Source organism: Lepidothrix coronata, unplaced genomic scaffold (assembly GCF_001604755.1).
Source record: "Lepidothrix coronata isolate B3197 unplaced genomic scaffold, Lepidothrix_coronata-1.0 Scaffold101, whole genome shotgun sequence".
Classification (NCBI taxonomy): Eukaryota; Metazoa; Chordata; class Aves; order Passeriformes; family Pipridae; genus Lepidothrix; species Lepidothrix coronata.
Window position 1 is genome coordinate 357,168 of NW_016690281.1, and position 15,252 is coordinate 372,419.

The 15,252-nt window shown below is 53.1% G+C and overlaps 1 protein-coding gene across 1 annotated transcript in view; it reads right to left on the bottom strand.

The window, feature by feature from the left end:
* Nucleotides 1–13,246, bottom strand: part of HS3ST4 (heparan sulfate-glucosamine 3-sulfotransferase 4) — a 57,879-nt gene extending 44,633 nt beyond the window's left edge. The window contains exons 1-2 of the mRNA XM_017823028.1: nucleotides 13,081–13,246; nucleotides 10,237–11,479 (exon numbers count right to left, since the gene is read on the bottom strand). Of these exons, the coding sequence (XP_017678517.1) occupies nucleotides 10,237–11,479; nucleotides 13,081–13,246 (1,409 nt within the window). The remainder of the gene's footprint in view (nucleotides 1–10,236; nucleotides 11,480–13,080) is intronic.
* Nucleotides 13,247–15,252: the final 2,006 nt, after the last annotated feature.

Genomic DNA, 15,252 nt, shown 5'->3' on the forward strand with positions numbered 1-15,252 from the left:
TGCAGAAATGCTTCTTTTAATCTTTTTTAATTCTAAAGTGGTACAAACTTTAATATTTTCTAATGGAGTGTATATTTTACTCACATCTAACAATATCTCTACAATTTAGGAGCAATAAAAGTCAAGCTCCCGTCTATACGATAAGCTTGCAGCTCTATTTCCAAAGTTCAATCAGTTAACCTTGGAGAGCAATAACTTCCCTACAATGAATAACGATGCAGAATAATATTTAGATAGAGATAAACCCTTTTTGCATAGGAAATTGCATTATGATTTGCTAGGTCTACAAAATTCTCAGCGAGATGCTTTAGTTTACCAAAGAAGTTGTTGCCTCAGGCATTTTTCCATAGTGCTTAGATTTTTTTGGGGAGTTTCTAGAGGATTTTGAGCTGAGTAAGGAGGCGTTACTGTTGGTAACACAGACACGTGCAGCAGATCCAGTGGCACAGCTCCTGCACCCTTCTCCCTACAATGGCAGCACAGGATGAGCAGTCTGAGCAGCAGCTGCCCCAGCTCAGGGAGGCTGTGCAGCCCTGGGGTCTCTGCCCCTCCACACTGTGGCTGGGGGCTGCCCGATGGTGGCCCCATGGGGGTCTGCCCTGCCAGCCCCAGCCCCAGGAGGTGATGCACACAGCCAGGACAGCGCCTGCAGCAGCTGCCCGGCTGCCCTGGATTTTGCTCATTCTGCCAGACACCCAATTTTTCGGAGGGAGCCATTAACAAGACCTGGAGCAGGAATGCTGCTGAGTGCCACCCTTTGCTGCCGGGCCCCAGGCAGGTGTAATGCCCTCCTGCCTGCAGTGCAGCTCAGCGCCAGCACTGCCCACAGTGCTGACATCCTCCCTCACACCATGGAAGTGTCATCCCCGCTGCACTGTTCAGTGCCCCAGAGCCCCTCCAGTTCACACCTGGCTCTGGATTTGCCTTTCTGTGCGATGTGAACAGCTCATGTAGAGGAGGCAGAGCCCTTTCCTAGGGTACCCAGCGCCCTTTCCTGAGGTACCACTGTCTTTCCATGTATCCCTCAGCTCTGCAGGCACCCCGTGCCATTGAGCACAGGCAGTGGTTGGTAATTTGGGATTAACAGGGTTCAAATAAAGAGCTCTGAAATGAGCTCAGAGGTGCAAGTGCTGACAATGCAGGGGACCAGCAGTTGGATCAATGCTGGTGCTCTCTGGGGGAAAGACCAAGGAGGGCATGAACCAAAGGCCACTTAAAAACCTCCAGCAGCAACAACTTCATGATCCATGGTCTGCCATTGGCATTTCTTGAGTCAGCACTTTGGATGGAAAAGGGTCGGTTTGTTCTTGAACAAGCAGGACCGGAGCCGAGTAATTGACAGTTTGTCACCTGCACATGTGACACAGCCCCTTCCACCCAGGGCTGAGCCAGGAGGTGACCTCTTCCTGCATGTCTGGGGCTCAGGGCTGGGCCGTGGACAGGAGGCAGCAGCTGAGCCTCCCAGGGTGCAGGGGCACCTGCAGGAGCCCCAAAGCCTCTGAGGCTGGTGCATTCCTGTGTTGGCATCACACAGGTTGGGTGGCTTTGTCTCCTCCCTGGCTGTGTACAGCAGCTCCAGGTGTTGGCTGCTGAATCCAACCACAGTTCAACACCTGCTCCTGACACTGATGTCAGCTTCCTATGAGCATCCTCACAGCTCGGCTTAATTTTATGAGTGTCCATCAAGAACAAATACAGAAAGGGCAGAGCTGAGGCTGAAATAAAGTTATTTGCAGATGTGGATGAACACTAACAGAAAGTATAGAATATCACTGAATCCATCTCAATGCAAGATGAAAGGAAATACACTCTAAAACAAAGAAGAGCTGCGGATTTGGGCTGCCCCAGCAGATCCAAAATGACTACTGCTAATAAAGGAGGGGGCCAACTCCAGTCCAGCCCGACTCTGGAGGGAATGGAAATCAGATTTTAGCTTGAAATGTGTTACAGCAACCTCTATAATACAAAATAAAGTCTGGCAGATGAAGCTATTTTTATCCAAAGCCAGTTCTGTTCAGTAGGTCGGTGGCTATAACCGATGTCCCTTTACTATTTTGTCTTCCTCCAGGTCCCCCTGCCTCAGTTTCTCCAGGCACTGATGAGATTGGAGCAGACAGCTGCCAGTATATTTTGGGAGGATCCTATTTAGCTATAAAAATCAATTGTGAATTTTGCATCCACCCTCAGCATTTGGCCTGTTTATATTGCCAAATATATTCTTTAAAGAAGTACTGTACTTCACAGGAGAGCTTGTCAAGGTAAATACCTTCATTTACATAAAATGTGACTAGCAAATGAAATGTTAAAGCCATAAAGAGCAAGTTTATGATCCATCGTTGATGCCTGGATGTATAATATGACAAGGGGGGAAATACTGCGCCTTGCAACACTTACTAAATTGGTGTGTTGACTCTGGGGATGGAAATGGGAGATTTGAAAAAACAGGTTGGAGGGGTTTTAGAGGGGGTTTTTTTGGCATTTTTCTTCTTCTTTTTCATAAGTATGAATTCTTTCCCCAGCTTTCAATATTTGGCTTTTAAACACTCTCCTTCAGCTTGGAAACAGCAGCTACCTAAATAACAAAAGGGGGAAGGCAGTGCCCACATGCCATCACATGTGGAGCAGGGTCTCGGCAGCAGCTTGGCCGTGTCCAGGGAGGGGAGCTGCTCCTGGCAGGATCAAGGCACAATCCTGCCTGGCTGCTCCCCCCCATGCACCTTTGATCTAAACAGGAATTTCTCACTGTGACTGAAAAGACTCTTATAATTTAGGGGTTTCCTTTAAACTTTTTCAAACATAGGGGAAATCAATTTAAAGCACCTCCAACTCTAAATAATACCTTTTAATAAGTGGATCAAAAGGCTGAAATGAAATGCTGCCCACATGCACACAACAGGGAAATTACAATATCCACACTGGATGCTCTGGAAAGTTTGATCATGCAGGTTCCTCACCTGGACTCTGTTCGAACGTTTCAGCCATTCATTCATGCTCATACTCTCATACCCTTTGCAATTCATTGAAACCACTTCAAGGAAAAATCATTTGAAAGAAATTACCTCTGTGTATCACACCCCGAGCAGTGAGAAATGTCCCACACGAGCTGCTCCAGCCCCCAAAGCAATAAAATTTCTGCTGAAGTGCATGAAATAACAACTCAGGGAAAAGGAGTCCCCATGACAACAAGAGGTAAGAGAAACCCATGAAAAGCAAAAGACCTTTGTCGATACGAGGTGTCACCAATTTGTGTTGGGATTTTGACTTTGAAAATCAAAAGCTTTCACCCATAACTCTCTTTAAGAACCTGTTGGTCCTTCCTTGCCAGTCTGGGCTCCACATGGAGCAGAGTGAGCCTTGCTGAAGCAGGGAGCATATGCAGGGGTCAGGCGCATCATTCAAACCCGTGAACGTGACAACCCGACTCTTCCCCTTTGGCTTCTCCAAGGGGTTGTTTTTACCCAGGCCTATTCTCAGGTTTTCTCTAACTCTACACATGTGAACAGTACTGCACTCACACAGAGTGTGAAGCTCACAAACTTTGCCATCACAAATAACACTTAAATCATTATCAGCAAAACACCGGAGTGTTTACTCAGTGGGTTACTGAACAAAATCCTAGGGAAAGGGTGTTCCTGAGACTACAGTGCAACTGCTAGATGATTTTGGGGCTGGTGACGTGCCAGTTCCCTACATGCTCCAAGGGATGCTCCAACAGTCACCAGAAGAGGCATCCCCACGGTGCACGGCTGTTGTGATGAGCCCTGCGTCCGTAACCCTCCCAAGGGAGCTTTGGGGCTGCTCCCATTCACAGGCTCCCTGCACGCACTGGGGTCAGAGCATAAGCAGGGCAGGGCCCAGCTGGGCAGGGTGGTGGGATGTGGCCCTGGTCATCCCCCCCTCCACTCTGCTGAGGGAGTAGGGCCAGACACCTCCCTGCCAGGCCTGAGCGGGGCCGGTGCCCAGGGGCTGCCAAGGGGCATAGCACGTGCCACGCTGCGTCCCCTTCCTGCTCCCACCCTTCTTTTGCACTTTGTGCCCACAGTCACCTGCAAACGCATTTCAGACGGAGGCAGAAGCAGCGACCAGCCCTGCAGGAGCAGGTGCTCCAGAACCCTCCCGCCAGCGTGCTGGCCCTGGCACTTCTCTTACTCTCTTTGCAGGAAGAGCCAGTGCAGTGCACAGGGGCTGCGGGTGCTGAGAGCAGCTGCCCTTCCCATGGCTACAACCGAGCAGCCTGTGGATAACCATCATCAGGTGATAAAACACTGCAAAGAGACCCAATTCATTCCTGCAACCCATCCCTTTAGCTGAAACAGAACAGAAAGGAGGGAGACAACTGCTGCCCAGGAAGGGGGCATGGTGAGTTCCTCTGGTTTAGAACACAGGGCAGGGGCAGAGCTAGGAGACTTCCAGCTCTGGCATGCAGCGGATTCACTCCAATAGCTCTGGGTGCAGAAAAAAATCCACACCTGATGCTGAAGTGGCCTCTCTCCAGTCCCCAGATGGGTGAAATGTGGAGCCAACCAGCAAAGTGCCTGACCCCTGGCTTGCAGTCCCCTGCCCAGAGCCGACCCAGGCATGGGTGGGGAGGTTGGTGCTGCACACATGTACTTGCTCTGCACGGAAGCCTTGAGCTAGAAAAAGCAGGATTGAACCCAGACTAAAGACATAGGAAAGGTGAAGGAGACAAGGTGTTAAAAGAGGTGTTACACGGAAATACTCGTACAGCCCTCAGCCCAGGATAAACCCAATGCACTGGACCACAGAGGAGGCAGCTGAGTCACCACATTTCAGCAAAAGCCAGCTCACAGCAGGGCCCAGAAACAAAATCAATACACTTTCCCTAAGTTACCCGAAGTGTGGCAGGTACAACACTCTGGGAAGGCCTTTTGCTGAGAAACACAGCAGTTCCCAGGCTCTGCAGCAGTGCCCGTGGGCAGCAGCAGACCCCAGTCCATCCGCCCGCTGTTGGTGTTCCTGCTGTGCTGCCAGCACAGGCTCACAGCACTGGTGGAAGCTGTTTGATTTCCTGAATGCCCTGAGCCGATCAGAATGGCACAGGCAACACAGCAACACAATTACAGCTCGCAGCAAGGTGACGCTGTGTGGGACCAGGCTGAAACAGCCCCAAGCTGTTGTGGCCCAACAGCTGTTAGGGGATGCTGCAGGGGGGTCCCAGCACACAGACACAGCCAGCACCATTACTGTCAGCAGCCACAGAGGAAAGAGCCTGGTGCTCCAAGGTTGGATCATCCCTGTGCATGCAGGAACAGACCTACTGGCCCAGACTCCAGGTCAGCAGAGGAAGGGAGGCGAGATGGCCCTGTGGGGAACAGGGCCCATGGCACTGATAACCATGCACAACAACTGCTTCCCCCATATGGACAAGTCAAATGCACAAGTCGCAGGGATGTGACTGGGAGCACCATCTCTGTGGACACGGTCAACAGCTCCTTGGAACCAAAGAGCTCCCTGTCGTGCCATTATTATTTGTATGAGGGCGACAGCTCGCCAAATAACACACAGGCCTAACTGCTTGGGAGAATGCCCTGAAAAACCCAGGCAGACAGTGCAAATAGCATTAGACATGCAAACTTGTCGTGGCAACTGCTCCTGAAGCAGGGCCACTCCATGCACACAGCTAGTGCAAGAGCACAGCACCAGAGCCCCAGGACAGAGAGGGGAACACGATCTAATCGCAGACAAGGCTGCAGCCTCGCTGTGAGGCTTGGTTCCACCAAGGAGAAAGCAAGAAGTAAAGCAACGTGCGTGTATACAAAGAATTCAACTCTTCCAATCAGTGAACTTTAAAACTCCTCAATTTCAGCTCTCCACCATCAGGTGTTCTCTTTGCATCATGGAGACCATTCTTGTCTTAAAACTGCAAGTTCATTTTAAAAATACTGATACAAATCCCCAGTTTTTCTGCTAAAGGCAGGATGGGGAGATAGCCTTGAAAGCACGAAGGGACTGAACTGAGCCTCCTCACTGTGCTGAGCCTGCAGGCAGCTGTGAATGGTGGACTGGGACCACTTGGGCTGTTCCACTCAGCTCAGAGGGTCTCTGGGGTGCAGAAGTGCTGAGGTCTCCTGTGCTGGTGATTTGCACCAGCAGAAGGACCCAACTAAAGCCCCCCCATGCTGGTGCTTGGAGGTCCCACTCCCTTCACACAGCCACCCGCAGTGTTTCTCCCCCAACACCGCCAGACCAGTCACCAGCAGTATGTGAGCATCCTGAGGTGTCAGCATCTGCACAGGTGATCCCATCCCACCACTGACAGTACTGGCACAGGGCAGCGTGGCCACTGAGCAGTGCCAACAGGATCGCCTCCCCTTCTTCTCCAGTCACACAAAGCCACTGGGATCACACTGACTCCAGGGCTCCTCTGCAGACCCCTGCCCAGCCCCCTGGTACTCAGCTTCCACAACACCAAACCAAGACCTCCAGCACCACAAGGGGAAAACCTGTCCAGGTGTCAGACATTGTAAGCAGCTTGTAGTTCCCATGATCCACAACATCCTTTTATGCTTGTGCATCCTTGATCCACACCCAGGCAGGGAACTCAGTCTGTCTATGCTGGTAACAAGCATCTGTGGATGTAACCTCAATTCCCTGGGCTCAGAGGCTTCCCTGTCATTCTACTGTCCTTGTTGTGCTCTCAGAAAGGCTCCCAGTGCTTTTCCAAATGCAGGATGGCTTGGGGCAGAGCTCACGGCATGGAATATGCCCACTGAGGCATGAGCATCACGCTGGAGAGAGCAAATTCCTGAAGTCCAGCCTGGTCACTGGGGCTATGCAGGGGGGGGTTACCCTGTGGCTGGACACATGAGGGACCAGGGGAACACTCAGACGCTGGCTAAAAATCAGCAGCAGCTCCCACAGGGAAAAACAGCATATCCTGCAGGTTAGAAGGAAGGAGTGGGTGAAAGAGAACAATTTCCAAGGGAACAGCAGAGCCCTGCTTCTTGCCACAGCAGGACCGAGCTCTGGCATATATAAGGGATGAAGTCGAAGTTCATCACCGAAGATAATATTTACTGCCAGGAATCAGTGTCCTGTGCTTAAAAAAGAGAGATGAAGATATGCAAGTGGCACACACACCACAGAGAGGTGTGATCACACTGCTAACAAAAGGAAAGGTTTAAAGTCTCTTCCTACTCCCCTTCGGCACTGTTTGAGGGCAGTCGGGTACATTCTGCATTAGGGGGAAAAAGGCAAGTGAAGGAATTTATCAATGAAAATTAAAGTACATTTATCAATGAAAAGTAAAGTACAAGTACTGGGTGCCATTAATGGTACTGGGTGCCATTAAGGAAAGCTGTACCATGGAAGTTGTCCTTTGGACACCCCACCACTAGGATGGACATAATCACAAATTGCAAACACACAAACAATTCTGGCAGCATAACAATAACTAACCAAAACGAGTCTCAGTTCAGTTTGCACCAGTACGTGCGTGCAAAGACCTACATTTGCAATCGCCACCTGAACTTTGGCTGCTGAGCTACAGCCATTGCAGACAGCAGCCAAACCTTCAGCTTTCCCTACAAGTTACCAGGCAGTATGGAGCTGCCATCCTGACAAGCCACCCTGCCCCAGCAGCATGGAGCCGGCATCCCCACCATGCTACCCTGTCCTACAGTGTTTGCAGCAACTCCAGCTTCTGAGACTGTCCTTACTGAGACCCTGGACCAGAGACCCACAGCGCTTAGGGATGACCCATCTCAAGGCAGCGAAGACACAGATAACATGGCATGGAGCAAGCACGAAGAAATGGCAGTGTCCTGGTGCCAACTCCATTTTACAGGTGGAGAAGCCAAGGTGAGGAAAGTGCTTCCCTTCCCTTCTGCTCTGCCAGGCTAGGAGATACTCTTGGGACTGAACTACAAAGCAAGGAACCCCAACGTTCTGCCATTCCCCTATTTCACTACATAAGAAAAAACCTGACAGTATTAAAAGCTCAGAGTGTATAATGCATCTAAAGAAGTGCTATATGCAATATATAAACAAGTGATAGAAGTCACTGTAAGGAGATGCTGGTATAAACACTTCAATAGTTGCTTCTTTGCTTAAAGAACACTGACATTTCTGTGCATAGGAAAAATCTCCAATTACTCTACCTGGGACACAGCTGCGAGCCATCAGCTTCCCTGGTGCACTCAATCAGGTAATCTCAGAGAAGGTCAGGAAGAAATAGCTGCTGGCTTGGGCAGCGATCTTCCCCCATTCTGTCTTTGTTTTGTGTTTGTATGGCACCAAGCTGGTCCGTGACAACAGCCCAGCACCGGCACAGCATCAAGGAAGCTGTGGGTGCCGCTGAGGTGTGAACCACCAGCACTGTCCTGCCCCTGCAAGGCTGAACACTCTTGGAAGGAGGGGGTAGAAGCGCATGTTTGGGTTGGGCAGGTGTAAAGATGGCTGTAGGTCAGGCAGCCAGGCCATATCCTCAGCGCCACAATGGCAATGGAGCAGCAATATCATTTCTTTATCCCATGCCCAGAGCACCCCACCAGCCTCCTCTGCCCAGACCCTCTCACGCCAGCTCTGACACAACCTGCTCTTCTCCAACCTCTTCCCCAGTGCCGCACAGCTCCAGGGCTAGGAATGAGCTGCACAAACCAGAGAGCTGATGCAGGGATAGAAAATACCAAACCGCATTCTGCAAATGAAAACCTGTGTATGCCTCTTACTCCATGAGAGAAGTTACACACGCTCACTAGCCCTTTTCTCGTAGCATGACTTTAAAGATGAAAAAGCAGCTGCTCACCATATTCAGTGCTTGATCTTCTTCTTCCTGTTTTGAATAAAACCAAACCTTTTTATATGCTGCTTTCTATCCTCTTCTACTAAGTTTCTAAACTTATATTTCAAGATAAACCTTTCCTGCAAGAAAATTCAGTACAATAAAATACTGTGTCTGAAATTATATTTATAAACACAACAAGCACAGTCAGTCCTTTATTCCTTCCCCCCATTGGTGCAGCACGCTGAAAACACTCATGGACAACTGCACTTTCTCAGTGCTGATGTCCACTTTCTCAGAATCCCTACAGAAAAATCACACAGAACCAAGTGGATGCCACACCAAGCGTTATCAAGACTTTGCTTCCACAATTGCCACAGAAAACTGCTTGGAGCTCCTCACATTTAAATGCCCCTGACATGAAGACCGTGTACTCTATTGCAATAAAGAGTGACCAGATAATCCAGGTAGTAACTAACGTCCTGTCTCGCATTATTTTTTCCTTCAATTTCAGAGCAGCTAAGCAGCTACCGTACTAAGAACAACAAAAAGTTCAGCAGCTCACCCTCAGACCACTTCTTATCAAGAACAAGTATGGATTGCTTGGAACCGTGAACTACAGAGCTGGGAATCTGCAAGTTCCACTGATGTGCTGTATTCTTCTCAGAGATTTTTAGAGAGAAGCACTGAGCTATCACAATCCACTGATTTCCTAAACTGCCGAGGCACTTAACGCTTCCTTACTGCAGTCCAGTGTTTTCTAATAACAAGGACTTTCAGCATAAAATTCCCTTAAAATGTTACCCAACATCAGATAGCAATATTTAGAGACTTCTTCACTAACAGAATTAGATATTGTCAATGGAAAAAACTTCCCGATGTAGAACTTGTTGAACAAAGAGTAAACCTCATTTGTTCAGCGAAGCCTGCGCTCGCATAAAAACAGCATCCTTCTTCCCTTCAGCCCAGCAGCACCTGGAACAACTTGCAATCTTGTTTATTTCAGTAATTATTAATTACCGACCTATTTAGGCGTTTTACACCAAGTGCAGCTGAATTGCTACAGTCTGCTCAAGCACTCTGAGTAACAGAGCAGAATGTTTTTACACATTTTCTACCTTCCCGCCAGAACAAGGCATTTTCAGTCACCACCGGTGCCAGGTGCGGCCCCCGGCGATCTCCCCCGCCTGCCCCGGGCTCGGCTCTGGGGCTCCGCACCCGCCGCGTCCCGCAGACCCACGCGGGGGTCCCGGGACTTGCGCCTTCGCCCCGGGTCCCACCGCCCAGCCACGTACAGGGGCCGTTCGGGTCGGAAACGAGGACACCCCCACCCCACGGCCCTCGGAGACCCCCGGGACCACACAGGAGGCTCCCCCCGCCCCGCACGGACGCCCATTTCCCCCCCCCGCCCCCCCACCCCCCACCGACACCCCCGCCGCACCCACCCCCCCCCCGCCCCAGCCACGGGTCGCGCCCGCAGCCCCCGCCCTTACCTGTACCACTCCAGCCCCTTCTCGTAGTTCCTGTCGAAGAAGTGGGGCTCGGTGCCCACGGCCCGCACGTCGGGGTGTGCCCGGATGGCTTCCAGCAGCGCCCGCGTCCCCCCCTTCTTCACCCCGATGATGAGGGCTTGCGGCAGCCGCTTCTCCCCGTAGTCCGGCGTGGTGCTGCTGCCACCGCCGCGGCTGCTCGGGCTGCCGGCCCGGCTCAGCTCCTCGTCCGTGGTGCTCGACTCCTGCGGGTCCCTCTCGAAGGCTCCGCTCTGCGCCGTGATCACCTCCCCGGGGGCCAGCGGCGTCCGCAGCCAGGCGCCCGCCGCCCCTTCCCGGCTGCCGTTGGAGGCCCGCGGCGGAGCGGCGGAGGGGGCCGGGTCGCCGGGGCTGCCCGGCGGGTTTGCGGGGGAGCGCGGGGCCGCCGTGCCGGGGAGCGCGGCGGGGGAACGCGGGGCCCCAGGGGCGGCCGTGCCGGGAAGGGCGGCGGGGGAACGCGGGGCCGCCGTGCCGGGAAGGACGGCGGGGGAGCGCAGGGCGGCCGGACCGGTGCCCCCCATCAGGCTGTAGCACAGGTAGGTGAGGCAGAGGGAGAGGCTGCACATGCAGAGGAGCTTCCGCGCCGGCGGCCCCTTAGAGCCGCGCCCGCCCGGCACCCCCGGCTGGGCGGGGGGGGACATGGCTGCTCCCCGCTCCTCGCCCCGGGCACCGGGCGCACATGGTGTCAGTCGCCGCCCGGCCGCCCCAGCCGCATGGGGCGCCGCTGCCCGCCCGCCCCGCCGCCGCCGGTGGGGGGGGAGCCCGCATGGCACGGTCGCCGCCGGCCCCCGCCGGGCACCGGGGCGCCTGGGCTCCGCGCTGCCGCGCTCGGGTGCTGCCGGCTCCGCACTGTTGCCGCCCGAGTTCCTGCCGCGAAACTTTGAGCCGGGTGGGAGGCGGGAGCGCGTTCCCGGCGCGGGGAGGGCCCGGCCCGCCCCCGCCCCGCCGCCGAGAGCGCGGGGAGCGCGCCGGGCCCGGCCGGGCCCCGCCCGGGGCAGCGCCCGGTCAGCGCCGCGGCCGGCGGCAGGGGAGCTCCGAGCCTCCAGCCCGGAGCCCCCAGCCCGGAGCCCCCAGCCCAGGCAGGCCGCGCTACCTCGGTCCCGCTGGCCCACCCGCTTCGCTGGGAACAGCCTCCAGCAGCCCCACACCCCGCCCGCCCCATCTGCTCCCAGACCCACCCGCCGTGCCGCATCCACCCGTGTCAGCACTCGCGGCACAGGGAGGGCGTGGACCACCAGGAGCTACAAATTCTCCTCCTTTCCCCCTGCGAAAATCACCGTGCCACAGCTCCTTGGCACCTCGTCCCGGCCTGGTTCCCCTCCACCTCCCCCAAAGTCCATTCTGTGCCCATGGCTCCTGCCAGAGCCTCCAGCTCCCCAGAGAGGAACATCCAAACAGGTCCTCTGGGGCAGCCCCATGCAGCGGGGCCCAGGTCTCCTGGCTCTGGTCCTATGGGGATCTTGGGCAGAGAGGACAGTTTCTTAGGGCAGCCTGCTGTGTCCTGGGAGCCTGAGGAGAAGTGGCAGACCATAGGTGGGGCCAGGCAGGAACTTCACTTGGAGCATGGAGGATTCATAGTTTAGGTGCCAGGACCTGCACTAGTAGATGAGGCCAATTACACTCTCCTGTGCTGCTCTTCCAGGAACTCTGTGGCCTTGGTGGAGCAGGCTGGGGCTGACAGACTCACTCCTCACAGTTTTTCTGGAACAGCGACCACTGTTCCCAGATCCATGTTTTGTCACTTTCTACCTCCAGTTCTCAGCTTTGGCTTTAGGAAGGATTTTGTGAGGGGAAGAAACGTGTTAGTGTCTCTCAGCTTTCTCCTATCCCTCATATGGGCTCTCCAGGATTCTCTCCCTCGTGGGTATTGCCCTGTGATATTGGGGCACATCACAGCCCTTGGCATCCTGCCCCACGTGGTGCCCTGCAGCAGAACAGCACTGGCAGCAGCATGTACAGAGATGAATTGAGGAACATTTGCTAAAGCCCTCACAGGTGCACAAGCAGCAATCTAACCTTGTGCACCTGCATCACCAGCACCACCTGAGTGCCACAGATCGCTGAAAGAGCCAGCACCTGACCCCAGTGGCAAGAGCTGCAGAGCAGCTGCGTGTTCCCACATGTGAGGGCCACAGCTGCACTTCTGAGTCAGTGTTGGGAAAATGTAGACTGTGTCTCCAGCCTCATGTGGCTGTTAGTGCTGAGTACCTCATCCTGCCTGTGAGCACGAGGAGTATTTGGAGGCAGTGACTCTTCACTTACTTCTACTCCGGGGAACTGTTGGGTTGTGCATTCTATCGCACAGAGGTGTTCTGGACAAGGGCTGGATGGAAGAAAGCTGGTGGAGCTCCTTCATGCCCTCCCAGCTGATGAGTTGTGGCCTAGGTTTTACAGGGGAAGCCCAGGGATTGCTCCAAATCTTGCTGTTACATAGAGAACATAGAAAAATGGAGTTTTTTGAATTGTAAGGGACCCTTAAAGGTCATATAGTCCAACTCACTGACATGGGCAGGGACACCTTCCACTATCCCAGGTTGTTCCAAGCCCCATCTAACCAGGCCTTGAACACTTCCAGGGATGGGGCAGCTACAGCTTCCCTGGGCAACCTCTGCCTCACCACCCTCACAGGGAAGAATTTCTTCCCAATATCCAATCTAACCCTGCCCTCTGTCAGTGTGAAGCCACTCCTTTTTGTCCTGTCACTTCTTTCTTTGACCTCCTTTTTTCAGCTGACACACCTGTATAAGCACTTCTTATTCTGTGTGTCCCTTGTCAAGCTCAGCTCCAGCTGTGCCAGGGCCTTCCTACCTCTATCTCTACACAACCGAATGGTGTCCCTGTACTTTTCCCAGGATACTTGTCTCTGCCTCCACTGCCTGTCCATTTCCTTCCTGCCCTTCAGTTTGACCAGCAGGTCCCACCTCAGCCATGCCAGACTCTTGCCTTCCTTGCCTGATTTCTTGTGCCTGGGCATCATGAACTCTGGTGCTCTATGGAAAGTGTCCTTAGAGATCTGCTAGGTCTGCTTTGCTCCTTGTCCCCTGGGGACAGTTTCCCAGGGGTCATATCAACTAACTCCTTGAAGAGCTGGCAGTTTGCTTTCCTAAAATTCAGAGCCCTGACTTTACTCTTCACCTGACCCAAATGCCCCAGGACTGCCAGCTCCACCAGAGCAACGTGCCTTTGGAGTCTCAACTACGCTTGGTCTCATGGCAAAAGCAACATTTGGAAATAAAAACGAAGTGCCAATATTAAGTAGCTACCCAGAGCCAAGAAATGTATTCAGGGAAAAAGAGGGAGAGCACCGACATTTCCCATAATGAACAGAAGCTCAATGCTGCTCTCAGCTGGACATGTATTCTCTCTGTGCAGCTTCAGTTCTGATGGAGATTATTCCTTCATAATATATTTTTTATGGCACACATGAGACCTCTGGAATGCAGTGTCTTGTGTCCTGTAAGTAATTTCCTATAACTTGTGGTTTCCTTTTCAACTGCATTACTGTAATGTGAATGTTTGGGGACTAACTCAAACTGACAGATGCAAAGCCTCACGTCCCCACTTGCAGTGTCCCACAGGCAATGTCCCACCCTGTTGCTGGAGGAGCCACACAGCCCGGCCCTGGGTGGCAGTGCTTGGCCTGGGGGGTCCCCTCTGGCACTGCAGAGCCCACCAGGAGGGACACAGCCCCTGCCCTGGGCAGCCTGAGCCCACAGGAAGGCTATTGCAAATTCAGAAATCTGACTTGAACCTTAAATGAGAACCCCAGTAGGTGCAGTGTGGGTCACACTGCAGGATGGGGGACAGACGGACACTCTCAGGAAGCCCTGGGCAGAGCAGGTTCGTTCGGCTGCTCTGCCTAACTTATACACGTGGCCTCTCACGTAACTTTTCTAGTATGTACGGATCTACCTTGAGAGAGATGAATCCTTCTCATACATGGAGATACATTTATTCCAAATTGGAGAACCCACAGAGAGCCTGCTGGCAGCCACAAGCCTCCTCTCGAGTTTCTCAACATCAGACCAAAAAACTCCAAACCAAAACAGTTTTCAGTTCCAAAAATATAAGACAAACCTCAAACCAGGCCCCATTTAATGAAGTCACAGTGCTTTGGTCTTTCAGACACTGAGCACACACCCAAACTGCAGTGCTTAGCAGAATGCCCTAGCTTGACATCCCTGTGGCTCTTCTCCTGTGATGTGCTGCACAGGAGACTAATGGGATTTACAGCAAACCACACAGAACGGAGAGACGATTTCTTCTTGGGCACCAGCTTCCAGCCCAGAGGAAATTTTATAACCAGAATGTAAAGCCATCTAAAACAAATGGTTCAGCCTTAAATGCCTGCTGCTGGGCTCCGGCTCCCGATTCATCACGGAGTGTGTATTTCTCCTGCACAGATGTCAAACGCATCCATGAGCAGATCTGAGTGTTATCCGAGCGGCTGCTGCTGTTCCGCCAGTGGATGCAATAGGAGCTGATGGAGTGTAACACTTTATTTGACAGTTCTGCTCTTGAAGGCTTCTGTATTTACCCTGCATACCTGCCCCCCCCAGGCACATCAATTAGCAGTGGGAGTGCTTCCCAAGCAAGCAGCAAGTGGCCAGTCAAGCAAGGCTGACTGGCAATTGCCAGGGCAGGCAGGTTGTTTGGGTGGATCACCTACTTCATGCCCCACATTTTGGCAGAGATCAAGAGCTGTTGATTTTGAGAAAGTGGAAGGAACTCTGTCGTGGGTGGCCGTGGAGCAGTTTCTTTTAAGTTCCCATCATTTGGAGGGACTTGTGGCTGTCCCAGACTAGGGGACATGCCTGTGATGATCTTGTCTCCACAGGGACAGCAGTGCTGAGATTCGTCCCAGAATCTTGGTTATGGGGACATGTGACAGTAAGTCACGGGAGGCAGCTGGCACATCCTGAAGATTGGTCTCCAGTTGGAGCTGTGTTTCACACGTAGTAGACTGGGAAGCCTTTTTGG